General features: G+C 51.4%; 1 protein-coding gene across 16 annotated transcripts in view; it reads right to left on the bottom strand.

Annotated features, from left to right (window-relative positions):
• Window positions 1–16,306, bottom strand: part of LOC124002054 (gephyrin-like) — a 135,075-nt gene that overhangs the window by 78,895 nt on the left and 39,874 nt on the right. For all 16 annotated transcript variants that reach the window (XM_046309291.1, XM_046309288.1, XM_046309285.1 and 13 more), the window contains exon 2: window positions 2,704–2,782. In XM_046309291.1, coding sequence (XP_046165247.1) covers window positions 2,704–2,782 — 79 coding nt within the window. The remainder of the gene's footprint in view (window positions 1–2,703; window positions 2,783–16,306) is intronic.

Consider the following 16,306-nt stretch of genomic DNA (forward strand, 5'->3'; position numbering starts at 1 on the left):
TTCCCTTCACTGGAACTAAGGGGCCTAGCCCAAACCATGAAAAACAGCCCAAGACCATTATTCCTCCTCCACCAAACTTTACAGTTGGCACTATGCATTCGGGCAAGTAGTATTCTCCTGGCATCCGCCGAACCCAGATTCGTCTGTCGGACTGCCAGATGGTGAAGTGTGATTCATTACTCCAGAATGGCGGTAAGCTTTACACCACTACAGTCAACGCTTGGCATTACGCATGGTGATCTTAGGCTTGTGTAGCTGCTCCGCCATGGAAACCCATTTCACGAAGCTCCTGACTAACAGTTCTTGTGCTGACGTTTCTTCCAGAGGCAGTTTGGAACTCCGTAATGAGTGTTGCAACCGAAGACAGACAATTTTAACACACTACATACTTCAGCGGTCCAGTTCTGTGAGCTTGTGTGGCCTACTGGCAGCTTCATTAAATAGTACCCGCAAAACACCAGTCTCAACGTCAACAGTGAAGAGGCGACTCCGGGATGCTGGCCTTCTAGGCAGAGTTGCAAAGAAAAAAACATCCCAGACTGGCCATTAAAAAGAAAAGAATAAGATGGGCAAAAAATAACACAGACACTAATGTACTTGTCCTCTTGCTCAGTTGTGCCTCACACCTCTTATATTCTAGTTAGAGCCAGTTTGCGCTGTTCTGTGAAGGGAGTAGTACACAGCGTTGTATGAGATCTTCAGTTTCTTGGAAATTCCTCACATGGAATAGCCTTCATTTCTCAGAACAAGAATAGACTGGCGAGTTTCTGGCCATTTTGGCGAGTTTCTTTGTTTCTGGCCATTTTGAGTCTGTAATCGAACCCACAAATGCTGATGCTCCAGATACTCAACTACTCTAAGGAAGGCCAGTTTTATTGCTTCTTCAATCAGGACAAGAGTTTTCAGCTGTGCTAACATAACTGGAAAGGGGTTTTCTAATGATCAATTAGCCTTTTGAAATGATAAACATGAATTAGCTAACACAACGTGCCATTGGAACACAGGAGTGATGGTTGCATCTCTACATAGGCGTACATATTACATACATTTTTTTTTTTATGAAAAGGCCATTTCCAGCTATCCAGCTATAATTTACAACATTAACAATGTCTACACTGTATTTATGCTCAATTTGATGTTATTTCAATGGACAAAACATTTGTTTTCTTTCAAAAACAAGGACATTTCTAAGTAACCCCAAACTTTTGAAAGGTAGTGTACTTTTGTATATATAGTATAAAAACTCCCACACCCTCCCCATACATCCGCTCTTTCTCTCTCCCCCTCTGTCAGGCTGTCCATCCCTGCCAACAGTCATTAGCCACTCAGAGCATCCTGTCCCTTGAGCACCACGCCGTCACACACAGTCACTCACTGTCACCCCTGCCGGGGGCCACGCTGTGTGTGTGTGTGTGTGTGTGTGTGTGTGTGTGTGTGTGTGTGTGTGTGTGTGTGTGTGTGTGTGTGTGTGTGTGTGTGTGTGTGTGTGTGTGTGTGTGTGTGTGTGTGTGTGTGTGTGTGTGTGTGTGTGTGTGTGTGTGTGTGTGTGTGTGAGAACCCTGGCTGTGGTTCAGACGGCAGAACGCGTCTGGACATGGCTCTTCACTGACCTTTGTTTCCGTTCTCTGCCCGTTCTGAGCTTTGAGGTAAATGGACTATTATCTTTGACAGCCTCAGAATGTATGTGTACGGTGCGCTTGTGTCTGTCCGTGTGTGTTTACATATAGCCCAGCATTTAGGAGTGTTGGGCCAGTAACTGAAAGTTTGCTGGTTAGAATCCCCGAACCAACTTGGTAACATCTGACGATGTGCCCTTGACCAAGGCACTCAACCCTAAGTGCTCCTGTAAGTCGTGCTGGATAAGAACGTTTAAGAAATGTCAAATGTAGTAGTCAGGCGTTAATAGTGGACAGAGCCTAGCGTACAGCCCAAACCCAAGCCCAGCTGGTGTTGGCATTAACCAGCATTTAACAGTCTCACAGTTAGAGGTTAGCTAGCAGCGTTTACATTTCAGTCTAGGCATTAAACAGCAGTTAGCTGGCCTTATGGTTAGCTAGCAGCGCTACATTTCAGTCTAGGCATTAAACAGCGGTTAGCTGGCCCAAGGTTGGCGGCTAGCTAGCAGCGCTACATTACAGTCTCGGCATGAGAGTGAGGTGTCATGGAGTCATCTATCACAACCATCTGCTGGTGCCTCAACACTCTGCAACACACCATACACACACACACACACACACACTGGTGTCTCAACGCTCCGCAACACGCTTCTGCCGCTGTGAAATATCAAGTGTGGCACCAGCATAATTGGACTGAGATTAATCAATTATTTAAATGGCACGCTACACGCTGGTGCCTGACCCCTGACTCTGAGAGGATAAAGGGAAGGAGGGAGGGAGGCAGAGATGGATGGAGGGATGGATGGATGGATGGATGGATGGATGGATGAAGAGAGAACGAGAGGGAGAGACGGGGAGAGAAAGAGGGAGAGGAGGCTCTGTCCTTGGTGAAAGTGGCTTGTCAGGAGGGTGCTACGTGAGAAACAATCTAAGCTAAGAGGAGAGCTGAGAAGGCTGCAGAGCAGGATGGTGCAGTGGTGGAGGAGAGAGGCCAGCAGGTTCACGCACACACACACTACTCGAACAGGACCTGGATGACTGGTATGTGTGTGCTCGTCTAAAAGGGTGTGTGTGTGTGTGTACTCACAGTGACGGGTCGTGGACCAGATCTTTGAGGTTTACTCCACTGCGGTCCTCAGCCAGATTCCTGAAGCAGCTGTCACTCACTGTTGATAGAGAGCGGGAGGGAGAGCGAGATAGTGAGAGGGAAAGAGAGGGCAGAGAGATTTAGGGAGATTAGAAAGAGAGGAGAAAGAAACCATTAGTTCAGGCCTAGGTGAGTACTACAACAGTACACCAAACGCACAGTAACACACATCCATCATCTTCAGGTTCAGACTAAGCGTGGACATGTCCACATTGTTGCGACATCTCCATCAACACTCTTCACTCACGGGACCGAGAGAGAGAAGAGAAGTGAGAGAAAGAGGCATGGAGGAAGATTTGAAGATGAGAAGGATGACAGGATGAGCTAAATATAGAGTGCAGCCGTGGAGAGAAAAAGACAAAGAGCGAGACAGAAAGAGAGACTGGCTGTATAGGGTGAGGTGGTGGCAGTGGCAGTGTGGCGGCGGCAGTGGCAGTGTGGTGGTGGTGGTAGTGCTGGTGGCGGCAGTGACAGTGTGGTGGTGGCGGCAGTGTGGTGGCGGCAGGGACAGTGTGGTGGTAGTGCTGGTGGCGGTAGTGCTGGTGGCGGCAGTGTCGTGGCGGCAGTGACTGTGTGCTGGTGGTGGTAGTGCTGGTGGCGGCAGTGTGGTAGTACTGGTGGCGGCAGTGTGGTGGCGGCAGTGACAGTGTGGTGGTGGTGGTAGTGCTCGTGGCGGCAGTGTGGTAGTACTGGTGGCGGCAGTGTGGTAGTGCTGGTGGCGGCAGTGTGGTGGCGGCAGTGACAGTGTGGTGGTGGTGGTAGTGCTCGTGGCGGCAGTGGTGGTGGCAGTGGCAGTGTGGTGGTGGCGGCAGTGCTGGTGGCGGCAGTGGCAGTGTGGTGGTGGTGGCGGTAGTGCTGGTGGCGGCAGCGTGGTAGTGGTGGAGGCGGTGGTGGCGACGGTGGCAGTGTGGTGGCGGCAGTGGTGGCAGTAGTGTGGTAGTGGTGGCGGTGGCAGTGTGGCGGCGACAGTGTGCAGGCGGTGGTGGCAGTGTGGTGGCGGCGGTGGCAGTGTGGCGGCAGAAGTGTGGTATTGGCGGCGGTAGTGCTGGCAGTGTGGTGGTGGCGGTGTGGTTGTGGTGGCGGCAGTGTGGTTGTGGTGGCGGCAGTGTGGTTGTGGTGGCAGCAGTGTGGTTGTGGTGGCGGCAGTGTGGTTGTGGTGGCGGCAGTGTGGTTGTGGTGGCGGCAGTGTGGTGGCAGTGGCGGCAGTGTGGTGGCAGTGGCGGCAGTGTGGTGGCAGTGGCGGCAGTGTGGTGGGTGGCGGCAGTGTGGTGGCAGTGGCGGCAGTGTGGTGGCAGTGGCGGCAGTGTGGTGGCAGTGGCGGCAGTGTGGTGGCAGTGTGGCGGCGGCAGTGTGGTTGTGGCAGCGGCAGTGTGGCGGCGGCAGTGTGGTGGCGGCAGTGTTGTTGTGGCAGCGGCAGTGTGGTGGCGCAGTGTGGTGTCAGTGCGGCGGCGGCAGTGTGGCGGCAGTGTGGTGGCAGTGTGGCGGCGGCAGTGTGGTTGTGGCAGCGGCAGTGTGGTGGCAGTGTGGTGGCGGCAGTGTGGTGTCAGTGCGGCGGCGGCATTGTGGCGGCAGTGTGGTGGCAGTGCGGCGGAAGCAGTGTGGTGGCAGTGCGGCGGAAGCAGTGTGGCGGCAGTGCGGCGGCGGCAGTGTAGTGGTGGTGGCGGCAGTGTAGTAGTGGCGTCGGCGGTGGTGGCAGTGTGGTAGTGGTGGTGGCAGTGTGTTGGCAGTGTGGTGGCGGCGGTGGCAGTGTGGCAGCGGCAGTGTGGTGGCAGTGTGGCGGCGGCAGTGAGGTAGTGGTGGTGGCGGCAGTGTGGTGGCAGTGTGGCGGCGGCAGTGAGGTAGTGGTGGTGGCAGTGTAGCGGCGGCAGTGAGGTAGTGGTGGTGGCAGTGTAGCGGAGGCGGCAGTGTGGTGGAAGCGGTAGTGGTTGCGGCGGCAGTGGTAGTAGTGGTGGCGGAGGCTGTGGTAGTAGGGCGGCGGCGGCAGTAGGGGCGGCAGCGGCAGTGTGGTGGTGGTGGTAGTGCTGGCAGTGTGGTAGTACTGGTGGCGGCAGTGTGGTGGCGGCAGTAGCGGCGTGGTGGTGGTGGTAGTACTGGTGGCGGCAGTGTGGTTGCGGCAGTAGCGGCGTGGTGGTGGTGGTAGTGCTGGTGGCGGCAGTGTGGTGGTGGTGGCAGTGTGGTGGTGGTAGTGTGGTAGTACAGGTGGCGGCAGTGACAGTGTGGTGGTAGTGCTGGTGGCGGCAGTGTGGTAGTGCTGGTGGCGGCAGTGTGGTAGTGCTGGTGGCGGCAGTGTGGTAGTGCTGGTGGCGGCAGTGTGGTAGTGCTGGTGGCGGCAGTGTGGTGGCGGCAGTGAGTGTGGTGGTGGTGGTAGTGCTCGTGGCGGCAGTGTGGTAGTACTGGTGGCGGCGGTGGCGGTGGCAGTGTAGTGGTGGCAGTGGTGGTGGCGGCAGTGTGTTGGCAGTGTGGTGGAGGCAGTGTAGCGGAGGCGGCAGTGTGGTGGAAGCGGTAGTGGTTGCGGCGGCAGTGGTAGTAGGGGCGGTCGGCGGCAGTGTTGGGGCCGCGGCGGCAGTGTTGGGGCGGCGGTGGCAGTGTTGGGGCGGCGGCGGCAGTGTTGGGGCGGCGGCGGCAGTGTTGGGGCGGCGGCTGCGGCAGTGTGGTAGTGGTGGCAGCTGCGGCAGTGTGGTAGTGGTGGCAGCTGCGGCAGTGTGGTAGTGGTGGTGGCAGCTGCGGCAGTGTGGTAGTGGTGGTGGCAGCTGCGGCAGTGTGGTAGTGGTGGTGGCGGCGGCAGTGGTGGTGGCGGCGGCAATGTGGTGGAGACGGCAGTGTGGTGGAAGCGGTAGTGGTGGCGGCGGCATTGGTGGTAGTGGTAGCGGAGGCAGTGGTAGTAGGGGCGGCGGCGGCAGTAGGGGCGGCAGCGGCAGTGTGGTGGTGGTGGTAGTGCTGGCAGTGTGGTAGTACTGGTGGCGGCAGTGTGGTGGCGGCAGTAGCGACGTGGTGGTGGTGGTAGTACTGGTGGCGGCAGTGTGGTTGTGGCAGTAGCGGCGTGGTGGTGGTGGTAGTGCTGGTGGCGGCAGTGTGGTGGTGGTGGCAGTGTGGTGGTGGTAGTGTGGTAGTACAGGTGGTGGCAGTGACAGTGTGGTGGCAGTGCTGGTGGCGGCAGTGTGGTAGTGCTGGTGGCGGCAGTGTGGTAGTGCTGGTGGCGGCAGTGTGGTAGTGCTGGTGGCGGCAGTGTGGTAGTGCTGGTGGCGGCAGTGTGGTAGTGCTGGTGGCGGCAGTGTGGTGGAGACGGCAGTGTGGTGGAAGCGGTAGTGGTGGCGGCGGCATTGGTGGTAGTGGTAGCGGAGGCAGTGGTAGTAGTGGTGGCGGAGGCAGTGGTAGTAGGGGCGGCAGCGGCAGTAGGGGCGGCAGCGGCAGTGTGGTGGTGGTGGTAGTGCTGGCAGTGTGGTAGTACTGGTGGCGGCAGTAGCGGCGTGGTGGTGGTGGTAGTACTGGTGGCGGCAGTGTGGTTGTGGCAGTAGCGGCGTGGTGGTGGTGGTAGTGCTGGTGGCGGCAGTGTGGTGGTGGTGGCAGTGTGGTGGTGGTAGTGTGGTAGTACAGGTGGTGGCAGTGACAGTGTGGTGGTAGTGCTGGTGGCGGCAGTGTGGTAGTGCTGGTGGCGGCAGTGTGGTAGTGCTGGTGGCGGCAGTGTGGTAGTGCTGGTGGCGGCAGTGTGGTGGCGGCAGTGAGTGTGGTGGTGGTAGTGCTCGTGGCGGCAGTGTGGTAGTACTGGTGGCGGCGGTGGCGGTGGCAGTGTAGTGGTGGCAGTGTGGTAGTGGTGGGGGTGGTGGTGGCGGCAGTGTGTTGGCAGTGTGGTGGAGGCAGTGTAGCGGAGGCGGCAGTGTGGTGGAAGCGGTAGTGGTTGCGGCGGCAGTGGTAGTAGGGGCGGTCGGCGGCAGTGTTGGGGCGGCGGCGGCAGTGTTGGGGCGGCGGCGGCAGTGTTGGGGCGGCGGCGGCAGTGTTGGGGCGGCGGCGGCAGTGTTGGGGCGGCGGCGGCAGTGTTGGGGCGGCGGCGGCAGTGTTGGGGCGGCGGCGGCAGTGTTGGGGCGGCGGCGGCAGTGTGGTAGTGGTGGCAGCTGCGGCAGTGTGGTAGTGGTGGCAGCTGCGGCCGTGTGGTAGTGGTGGCAGCTGCGGCAGTGTGGTAGTGGTGGCAGCTGCGGCAGTGTGGTAGTGGTGGCAGCTGCGGCAGTGTGGTAGTGGTGGTGGCAGCTGCGGCAGTGTGGTAGTGGTGGTGGCGGCAGCAGTGGTGGTGGCGGCGGCAATGTGGTGGAGACGGCAGTGTGGTGGAAGCGGTAGTGGTGGCGGCGGCATTGGTGGTAGTGGTAGCGGAGGCAGTGGTAGTAGGGGCGGCGGAGGCAGTGGTAGTATTGGGGCAGCGGCGGCGGCAGTGTTGGGGAGGCACCATGGCTGTGTGGTCTATATTAAAAGGAGCTAACTGACCTATAGCCTATTAAATACATTATAAAGCAGTGACATTTCAACCAGCAACACTGACTGGGCTCTAATCATAGTCTACTGCGCTCTACTCTGCTCCACATCATGGAAAGAGAGAGACGAAGGGGTAGAGTGAGAAAGAGAGAGTAGGGAAGGAGAGAGAGAGAGAGTAGGGAATAGGAGAGGGAGAGGCAGAGGGAGTGTTGAAACACTTGCTTCATAATTGCAGCATTCCCCTAACCCCCTTACTCCCATCTTATAGCCAAACCTCATGTCTTCGCTCTCTCTCTCTGCGCTCTCCACTTCTATACCCCAACTACTCCCTCTTACTCCCCCCCCACTCTCTCTCGCCTTCACTCGCTCTTCCCTCTCTCCCCTGCTAACCCTTGATCTATAAATAGGCCGATTCCCTGCAGGAGACAGCAGGCAGCAGGAGTGATCGCTACATAGAGGAAAGGAGAGAGAGCGAGAGAGATGAGAAAGACGGGGAAAGAGTGAATGCGAGAGAGCGAGAGAGAGAGAATCTGACTGCAGTTGGAACAGGCATGAAAGGAATATTTTAAAAAATGTGGAATTCAATTTGAATATGGAATTTTGAGTGGAGGGTGTAGAGACGGAGACAGAGCAAGAGAGAGAGAGAGGGACAGAGAGACAGAGAGAGAGAGAGAGAGAGAGGAGGGATACCATGGAGGGTGTAGAGACAGAGAGAGTGGAGGGTAGAGAGAGGGGGATACCATGGAGGGTGTAGAGACAGAGAGAGAGAGAGAGACAGACACAGAGACAGAGAGAGACAGACACAGACACAGACACAGACAGACACAGAGACAGAGACAGAGACAGAGACAGAGACAGAGACAGAGACAGAGACAGAGACAGAGACAGAGACAGAGACAGAGACAGAGACAGAGACAGAGACAGAGACAGAGACAGAGACAGAGACAGAGACAGAGACAGAGACAGAGACAGAGACAGAGACAGAGACAGAGACAGAGACAGAGACAGAGACAGAGAGAGAGAGAGAGAGAGAGAGGAGGGTAGTAGAGAGAGGGGGATACCATGGAGGGTGTAGAGACGAGTGCTGCTCCAGAGACAGTTCTTCCTGGTCGGGCAACTTGGTCAGGAAAAACTCTTAACCATCTCCTTCCCTCTCCTCCACCCCTCTCCGTCCTTTCTCTCTGAGCTCTAACTGAGGTCCACGTGGTTCAAAATGTTTGTTTGCAGATGGGAAGGTAGATTAGCCAATATTGAGTAGAGTAGGGTAGAATAGTCAGAGCAGACAGACGAGTAGCAGAGTGAGAGGGTAGGGAGATTCCCTCTCTTCTCTGGTGAGAGGCCCCTGTGCCACAGCCCCAGGCAACAGAGAGCGAGTGAGCGAGAGAGGGAGGACACTGTGCTGTAGTGACTAGGCTAGTAATGATAGTGAGTGAGTGAGTGAGTGAGTGAGTGAGTGAGTGAGTGAGTGAGTGAGTGAGTGAGTGAGTGAGTGAGTGAGTGAGTGAGTGAGTCAAGCGATGTACACGGTCAAAGGCCTAATTCCAGGGATATTCAAACTGGGGTCCACAGGAGGTACTGCAAGGGGTCGGTGAAAATAAAATATATGTTTTTATTAATATCGCTAGTGATAACAGAATAAACTCATTTTGAATTACATACCTACCCAGTTTGAATATCCCTGGCCAATTCTATTCCTTCAATAACACTTTCCCTTTCTGTCTCTCACCTCAATTAAAGTGCTCTCTCTTACCGTCTCGCCTTTCGCACCAAACAGTGCAAGGCCACACACACACAACAACCCATGGAAGGGAGACAGAAAGAGAGGAAAGAGAAGGATAAGCACAGAACAAGGCAAAATAGGGCAACGTGTGAAAAAGAAAGGAAGAGACAGGGAGCAAGAAAACGGGAGGGAGAGACGGAAGTACGTGCGTGTGTGGTCAGCTCCTCGTAGGGCTGACGTACGGATCAGAGACAGGAACACACTGATCCCCAGGCTCATGGTCAACAGCGGTAGACCGCCGTGCCGTGTGTGTGTGTATTACATACACGTGGGAAGTGAGTGAAGTGAGCTAACGAGGGAATGAAAGAGAGGAGAGAGAGAAAACGAGCGAGAAAGGGAGACACAGAGCGAAAGAGAAGGTCCCTAATCTGAGCTCTATTTCAAAGCATCTCCCTGTACAACGGTAACGTTTCTCAGATAACCATTTAACAAAGCAGAGGCAGAGAGAGGAGAATAAGCTATTTATACAGTGCATTGGGAATGTATTAAAGACCCCTTCCCATTTTCTACGTTGTGTTACGCTACGGAATTACTCTCAAATGGATCTCAATCTAAACACAATACCCCAGAATGACAAAACACAAACAGTTTTTTTTAGTAGTGTTGCACCAATATGACATTTTTGGGCTGTTACCGATATTTTACGTACCAAAAAACCTGATACCAAGATGCGATACTTAAAATGTAAGCGTCCTTTTAAGCATTCTAGTACAGTTAAATAGTTAAACACACACACAGCGGTCTAAGGCACTGCATCTCAGAGCAAGAGGCATCACTACAGTCCCTGGTTCGAATCCAGGCTGTATCACATCCGGCTGCGATTGGGAGTACCATAGGGTGCCGCAGTATTGGCCCAGCGGCGTCCGGGTTTGGCCGGGGTAGGCAGTCATTGTGAATAATAATTTGTTCTTAACCGACTTGCCTAGTTACACACACACACACACACACACACACACACACACACACACACACACACACACACACACACACACACACACACACACACACACACACGTTGGCATTTACGTATGTCCCCATTACCAGTAAAACAATCAAATCGTATTTCTTTCACTTACTTGCTGTGCTGTTTCGTTGTTCATTCGGTCAGCCATTTCATTCTCAATCAGGATTTCATCATACACGTCAAGCAGTAAAGTTTCAGCTCTCTGTCTGTGGTCTCTCGTCCTTGGTGCGCTCTGTCACCGTTTCCATCTTGTCCAGCTGTGTATGTAATATTTCATGTAAACCCTGTTTCTTATCTGCATCGAAGTAGCGGTCCTTGTCCATAGCATCGAGCATGGTGGCGACACAGTAAAGAGAGAATGCCACCAAATCGCTTGATCACAACCTGTGTCTGCAGTTTTGTTGAGAAGGCGTTTCAATGCCATTACAGAGGGTATCACGTCTGCTGCAAGCAGAGTTAATGAGCTTATTTCTCAAGTCAGTTGTTCGAATGGAGCTAGCTGACGTTAGCGTGTTCATGTTTCCAAGTGGCAGCAGCGGTATGACAACCAGCACATTTATGAGCATGAAATAAGACATTCCTCAGCACGAAGAAGACCCACTGTGCTGTCAGACTCAGCATGCTCATGAGGCTGCTATCGCTGGTTAAAATGTCAGTCGTGATGCTAATAGCAGTGACGCTAATACTGTGTATCTCCGGTAGGGTAACATCTGAAAATTTTCGGTAGTGTGTACCGGTTCTCAACCAGTCGGTGAAAGCCAACATCACCCACGACAGAACGGTTGATTATCAAGGGCCTTGAAAACCACTATCTTGTCGTTAATGGAGTTGTCTTGCTGAAATGTTGTTACTTTTTCAAATGACTTCGACTTATTGACTGCTTGATCCACATAGCAGACATTGTGAGCTAGGTTAGGAATGCTGTGAGGCACGTGTAATTTTACGTGGCGTCATTACGTCATGTACCTACGTTATATAGGTATGCATGTCAGCTTTGACATCGGTTTTGCACATTGGAGTTACACTAGACATCGGGACGATGTCAATGTTTGCATTTTTAGCAAATATTGTCCAATTCCGATATCTTCACCAATACATTGTGCTTCCCTAGTTTAGAAATGTTTGCAAAACAAATACCTTGTAGCGTCATACCCAAGAAGACTCCATCGCTGCCAAAGGTGCTTCAACAAAGTACTGAGTAAAGGGTCTGAATACTTGTGTAAATGTGATAGAATATATATGAAAAATAAACTAACTTTTCAAAAAAAAAATGTTTTTGATTAGGCCGCATGGGGTGTAGATTGAGGGGAAAAAACAAGTTACTCCATTTTAGATTAAGGCTGTAACGTAACAATGTGGAAAAAGTGAAGGGGTCTGAATACTTTCCGAATGCACTGTATCTGCAGTGCGAATGGAGGCAAGCAATATGATAATTTGGTGTACTGTAGGTGTAGTTACTGGCCTGTGTTCGGTGTTCAGTGGTCGCCTGGTCATAGCCAGGCACACAGCTCCAGTCCCTGCTCATATTAAAACAGTGGTGTGTGTGGAGAGCAGCCCCACAGCCCCAGCCCCACCTCAGTCCCAGCCCTAGCTGCAGTTTTAGAGAGAGTGAGAGATTGACTACTTTTGGTATATCCACTACCCTGCACTGCAGCTGTTCACCCTCTCCCTCGCTCTCTGGAGTTGGTTGTGTGAGGAGGCTGAGAAGTTGCTGTCCCTTTTTTTGTTAATTTCATTCATATGTCATGATCCCCCCCCCCCCCCCCCTTACATGATTTAGGTTAAGTTATGCATTTTATTTTAGACTACATTGTCAGGTGAGTTAGTCGTTTGGGTGACATGTATTTATTATCATCACGTGGAGGAGCCGTCCCTGTCTCTTTGCTATGGTTTCACGTGTCTGCCTAACCCGAATGTGACGGTGGAGGATGTCCTCGCTGTGGGAGAACAGATTGGCTGCGAAAATCTTTCAACTGCGTCGCAAATGAATAAAGCAGTGGTGGTGTTACTGAAAGAGAAGTGCCTTGTCAACTGGCTGGTTGAGACAGTTGTTACTGTAAATTATGTATTATTGTTTTGCAAATCGCGGCGCTTTTCTCCCCGGCTACGAGGGTTACGATATCCAACGTGCTACCGTTCGTTGTCGATGGCAACCTGAGAGCTCGCACATTGCGGGAAATTTGCCAGCTCAATGAGAGAGTTAATACTTGGATGTAAAAACAGGTTACTGCTCGTTTTTAGACTCGCCAACAAAAACTTTAGTCTGAAGTGTTTTGAACGTGGGGAGATTGGAGATAAGCGGCAGACATGCACGCACAGGGATCCTCTGTCATGTCTGGCTCCAAATCTGAGAGCGGGTCGGGGGGTTCGGGGCAGTCCCGGCCTCCACCCAAAGTCCATACTCGACGCCAAACAGGTGACGTTAATGTAGCCGAGGTTGCCGTGGCAGGGAGCTCAGAGGCGGGCATGATAGTGACTGTAACCCCGGCAGTAGTTACAGAGGGCAGCGGCAACTACCGACTCCGAGGCCGATACGACTGTCTCACAGAAAATGGAGAACGATGTGCTCACTGTATTTACAGACACTCAGGGTGATGGTGGGGAGGAGTTGGGTTCCGTGGAACTGCCTGATGAGGACGGAGGAAGAGACTGATACGCTGTCGGATATCCCCATCAATGTAGATGTAGCATCTCAGGGTGGAGTCCCAGTTAGGTTCACTGTACACGTTACAGCAGGATAGTGATTTTCTGCAGGATTCATTTGGTAAGAAGATTGACATACAGGATTTTTTAAACCTAATGTAGAGAATTTTATCAGGACAGTCAATCACATCAGTGGGCTTGGATATAGTTAGAATGTTAGAATGGCCATGTCACAGCAGTAAAAAAAAGGTCCAACAGAAGGAAAGTGGTAGAAAAGAAAAACGATGGGTATGACCCTGCATCAAAAGGGAGATTTGACTCAGCTGTGGGAAAACGTATGTAAATGAGATATTTCTGTGTTTCATTTTCGATAAATTAGCAAAAAATGTAAAAACATTTTCAATTTGTCATTATAGGGTGTGCAGTTCTCTACAGAGATGTTCAATCTGGTTCAAGTCTAGGCTCTGGCTGGGCCACCCAAGGACATTCAGAGACTTGTCCCAAAGCCACTCCTGCATTGTCTTGGCTGTGTACTTAAGGTCACTGTCCTGTTGGAAGGTGAACCTTAAGACCTCAGACTGGGGCTGAGCACTCTGGGGAAGGTTTTCATCAAGGTTCTCGCTGTACTTTGCTCTGTTCATCTTACCCTCGATTCTGACTAGTCTCCCAGTCCCCGCCGCTGAAAATCATCCCCACAGCATGACGCTGCCACCACCATGCTTCACCGTAAAGATGGTGCAAGGTTTTCTCCAGACGTGACGCTTGGCATTCAGGCCAAAGAGTTCAATCTTAGTCCTTTAGGTGTCTTTTGACAAACTCCAAGCGGGCGGTCATGTGCATTTTACAGAGGGGTGGCTTCCGTAAGGCAACTCTACCATACAGGGCTGATTGGTGGAGTGCTGCAGAGACGGGAGAACCTTCCAGAAGGACAACCATCTCCACAGAGGAACTCTGGAGCTCTGCCAGAGTGACAATCAGGTTCTTGGTCACCTCTCCCTGACCAAGGCCCTTCTCCCACCCGATTGCTCAGTTTGGCTGGGCGGCCAGGTCTAGGAAGTCTTGGTGGTTCCATACTTCTTCCATTTAAGAATGATGGAGGCCACTGTGGTCTTGGGGACCTTTAATGCTGCAGAAAGCTTTTGGTACCCTTCCCCAGATCTGTGCATCGACACAATCCTGTCTTGAAGCTCTACGGACAATTTCTTCTACCTCAAGGCTTGGTTTTTGCTCTGACATGCACTGTCAACTGTGGGACCTTATACAGACAGGTGTGCCTTCCCAAATCATGTCCAATCAATTGAATTTACGACAAGTGGACTCCAACCAAGTTGTAGAAACATCAAGGATGATCAATGGAAACAGGATGCACCTGAGCTCAATTTCGAGTCTCATAGCAAAGGGTCTGAATACTTATGTAAATAAGGTATTTCAGTTTTTTTTTTTGTATGTAGATTGATTAAATATATAAAAATCATCATCACTTTTAGATATAACGTAACAAAATGTGGAAAAGGTTAAGGGGCCTGAATACTTTCTGAATGCACTGTAGCTCAATTTACAGTAAGCATGGTATAAACATGAATTGGGTAGTGTTTGTATGGTTTGTGTTATGGGGTTCGAGGTAGCCTGAGGACTACAGAGTACCTTCCAGACCATGTAATCAATTTAGTCTACCCCTCTCTAGTCTAACTACAGTTGTCTGGAATCATCCACAGTGCCCTGCTGAAGCAAACCATTACGCGGGGGCATTTGGGGTACACAAGCATGGTGGAGCTGACACACCTTGCAGTTATGGAGCACAACAAGATTGTGGGACAGAAACCAGAAAGGGACACTGAAAAGGTATCAAATCAAGACTACAACAGTAATGACACAACCACCTCATTCTTTTCTCCACATAATCTCAAAACACAATACAAAGACACGTCTACAAAACTCCCCTGCAAAGGGCTACTATTGACAAGAATGATCTGTCAAAGTCAATGGGACGGGGGAGATTTACAGACAGTACTTTGAGATGAGGAAGATAGTTTTGGTTGTGCTTAGAGAGTAAATGTACTGTTGCGTCAGAGAATGATTGAGGTACCATTTCTCATCCATCTCCCATACACATACTGTGCAAGCACTGCCTTCCTAAGACTTTTCAAACATTCTTTAGCACATCAATCAGATGTGATTAAGACCAATTAGTGTAAAAAATGAAAAAATATCAGAATTGGGCTGCCTACGCAGCCAGCGTGGCTCAGCATAAGACCATGTAGAACAGGAGTTTCCAACCCTGTTCCTGGAGAGCTACGCTCCCAGTTGTAACTAACCCTGGTTCAGTTTATCATCAACCATCGAATTATTAGAATCCGGTGTGCTAGATTATGGTTGGAGTGAAAACCTACAGGATGGTAGCTCTCCAGGAACAAGGTTGGAGAGCCCTGATGTGGATATTTTCTATACATATTTTAAATGTGTCTGCCCTTATAGATTCACAGAAGATATTCATATACAGTGCATTCGGAAAGTATTCAGGCCCCTTTTTCCATATGTTGTTACCTTACAGCCTTATTCTAAAATGGATTAAAATACATTTAAAAAATACTCAGAAATACCTTATTTACATAAGTATTCAGACACTTTGCAATGGGACTCGAAATTGAGCTCAGGTGCATCCTGATTCCATTCATCATCCTACAACTTGATTGGAGTCCACCTGTGGTAAATGCAATTGATTGGACATGGTCTTAGAAATGCACACACACCAGTCTATATAAGGTCCAACAACTGACAGTGCATGTCAGAGCAAAAATCAAGCCATGAGGTCCGAGACAGGATTGTGTCAAGGCACAGATCTGTGGAAGGGTACCAATACGTTTCTGCAACATTGAAGGTCCAAGATCTCAGTGGCCTCCATCATTCTTAAATGGAAGAAGTTTGGAACCACCAAGACTCTTCCTAGAGCTGGCTGCCCGGCCAAACTGAGCAATCGGGGGAGAAGGGCCTTGGTCTGGGAGGTGACCAAGAACCTGATGGTCAGTCTGGCAGAGCTCCTCTGTGGAGATGGGAGAACCTTCCAGAAGGATTGTGGTGGTGGCAGCATCATGCTGTGGGGATGTTTTCAGTGGCAGGGACTAGGAGACTAGTCAGGATCGAGGGAAAAATGAACGGAGCAAAGAACAGAGAGATCCTTGATGAAAACCTGCTCCAGAGCGCTCGGGACCTCAAACTGGGTTCTAAGGTTCACTGTAGTGACTTCGGACAAGCCTCTGAATGTCCTTGAGTGGCCCAGCCAGAGCCCGGACTTGAACTCAAATCGAACACCTCTAGAGAGAGCTGAAAATAGCTGTGCAGCGATGCTCCCCATCCAACCTGACAGAGCTTGAGAGGATCTGCAGAGAAGAATGGGAGACACTCCCCAAATACAGGTGTTCCAAGCTTGTAGCGTCAAAGACTCGAGGCTGTAATCGCTGCCAAAGGTGCTTCAACAAAGTACTGAGTAAAGGTTATGAATACTTATGTAAATGTGATAGTTTATGTAGTGATAGTTTATGTCTACCGGTAGTTGTTTAGCTAGCTAACATAGTTAACTACTGTAGCTACCTAGCTAAGTCAGCAAACAGAAATTAGCCAGCAATATGGGTTTCAGTGCATAAACTAAAGTTAACTAGGTGGCTTGCAGGAAAAATAACTTACTTAGTGAGGCACCG

The sequence above is a fragment of the Oncorhynchus gorbuscha genome, linkage group LG17 (genome assembly GCF_021184085.1).
Source record: "Oncorhynchus gorbuscha isolate QuinsamMale2020 ecotype Even-year linkage group LG17, OgorEven_v1.0, whole genome shotgun sequence".
In the NCBI taxonomy this organism is placed as follows: Eukaryota; Metazoa; Chordata; class Actinopteri; order Salmoniformes; family Salmonidae; genus Oncorhynchus; species Oncorhynchus gorbuscha.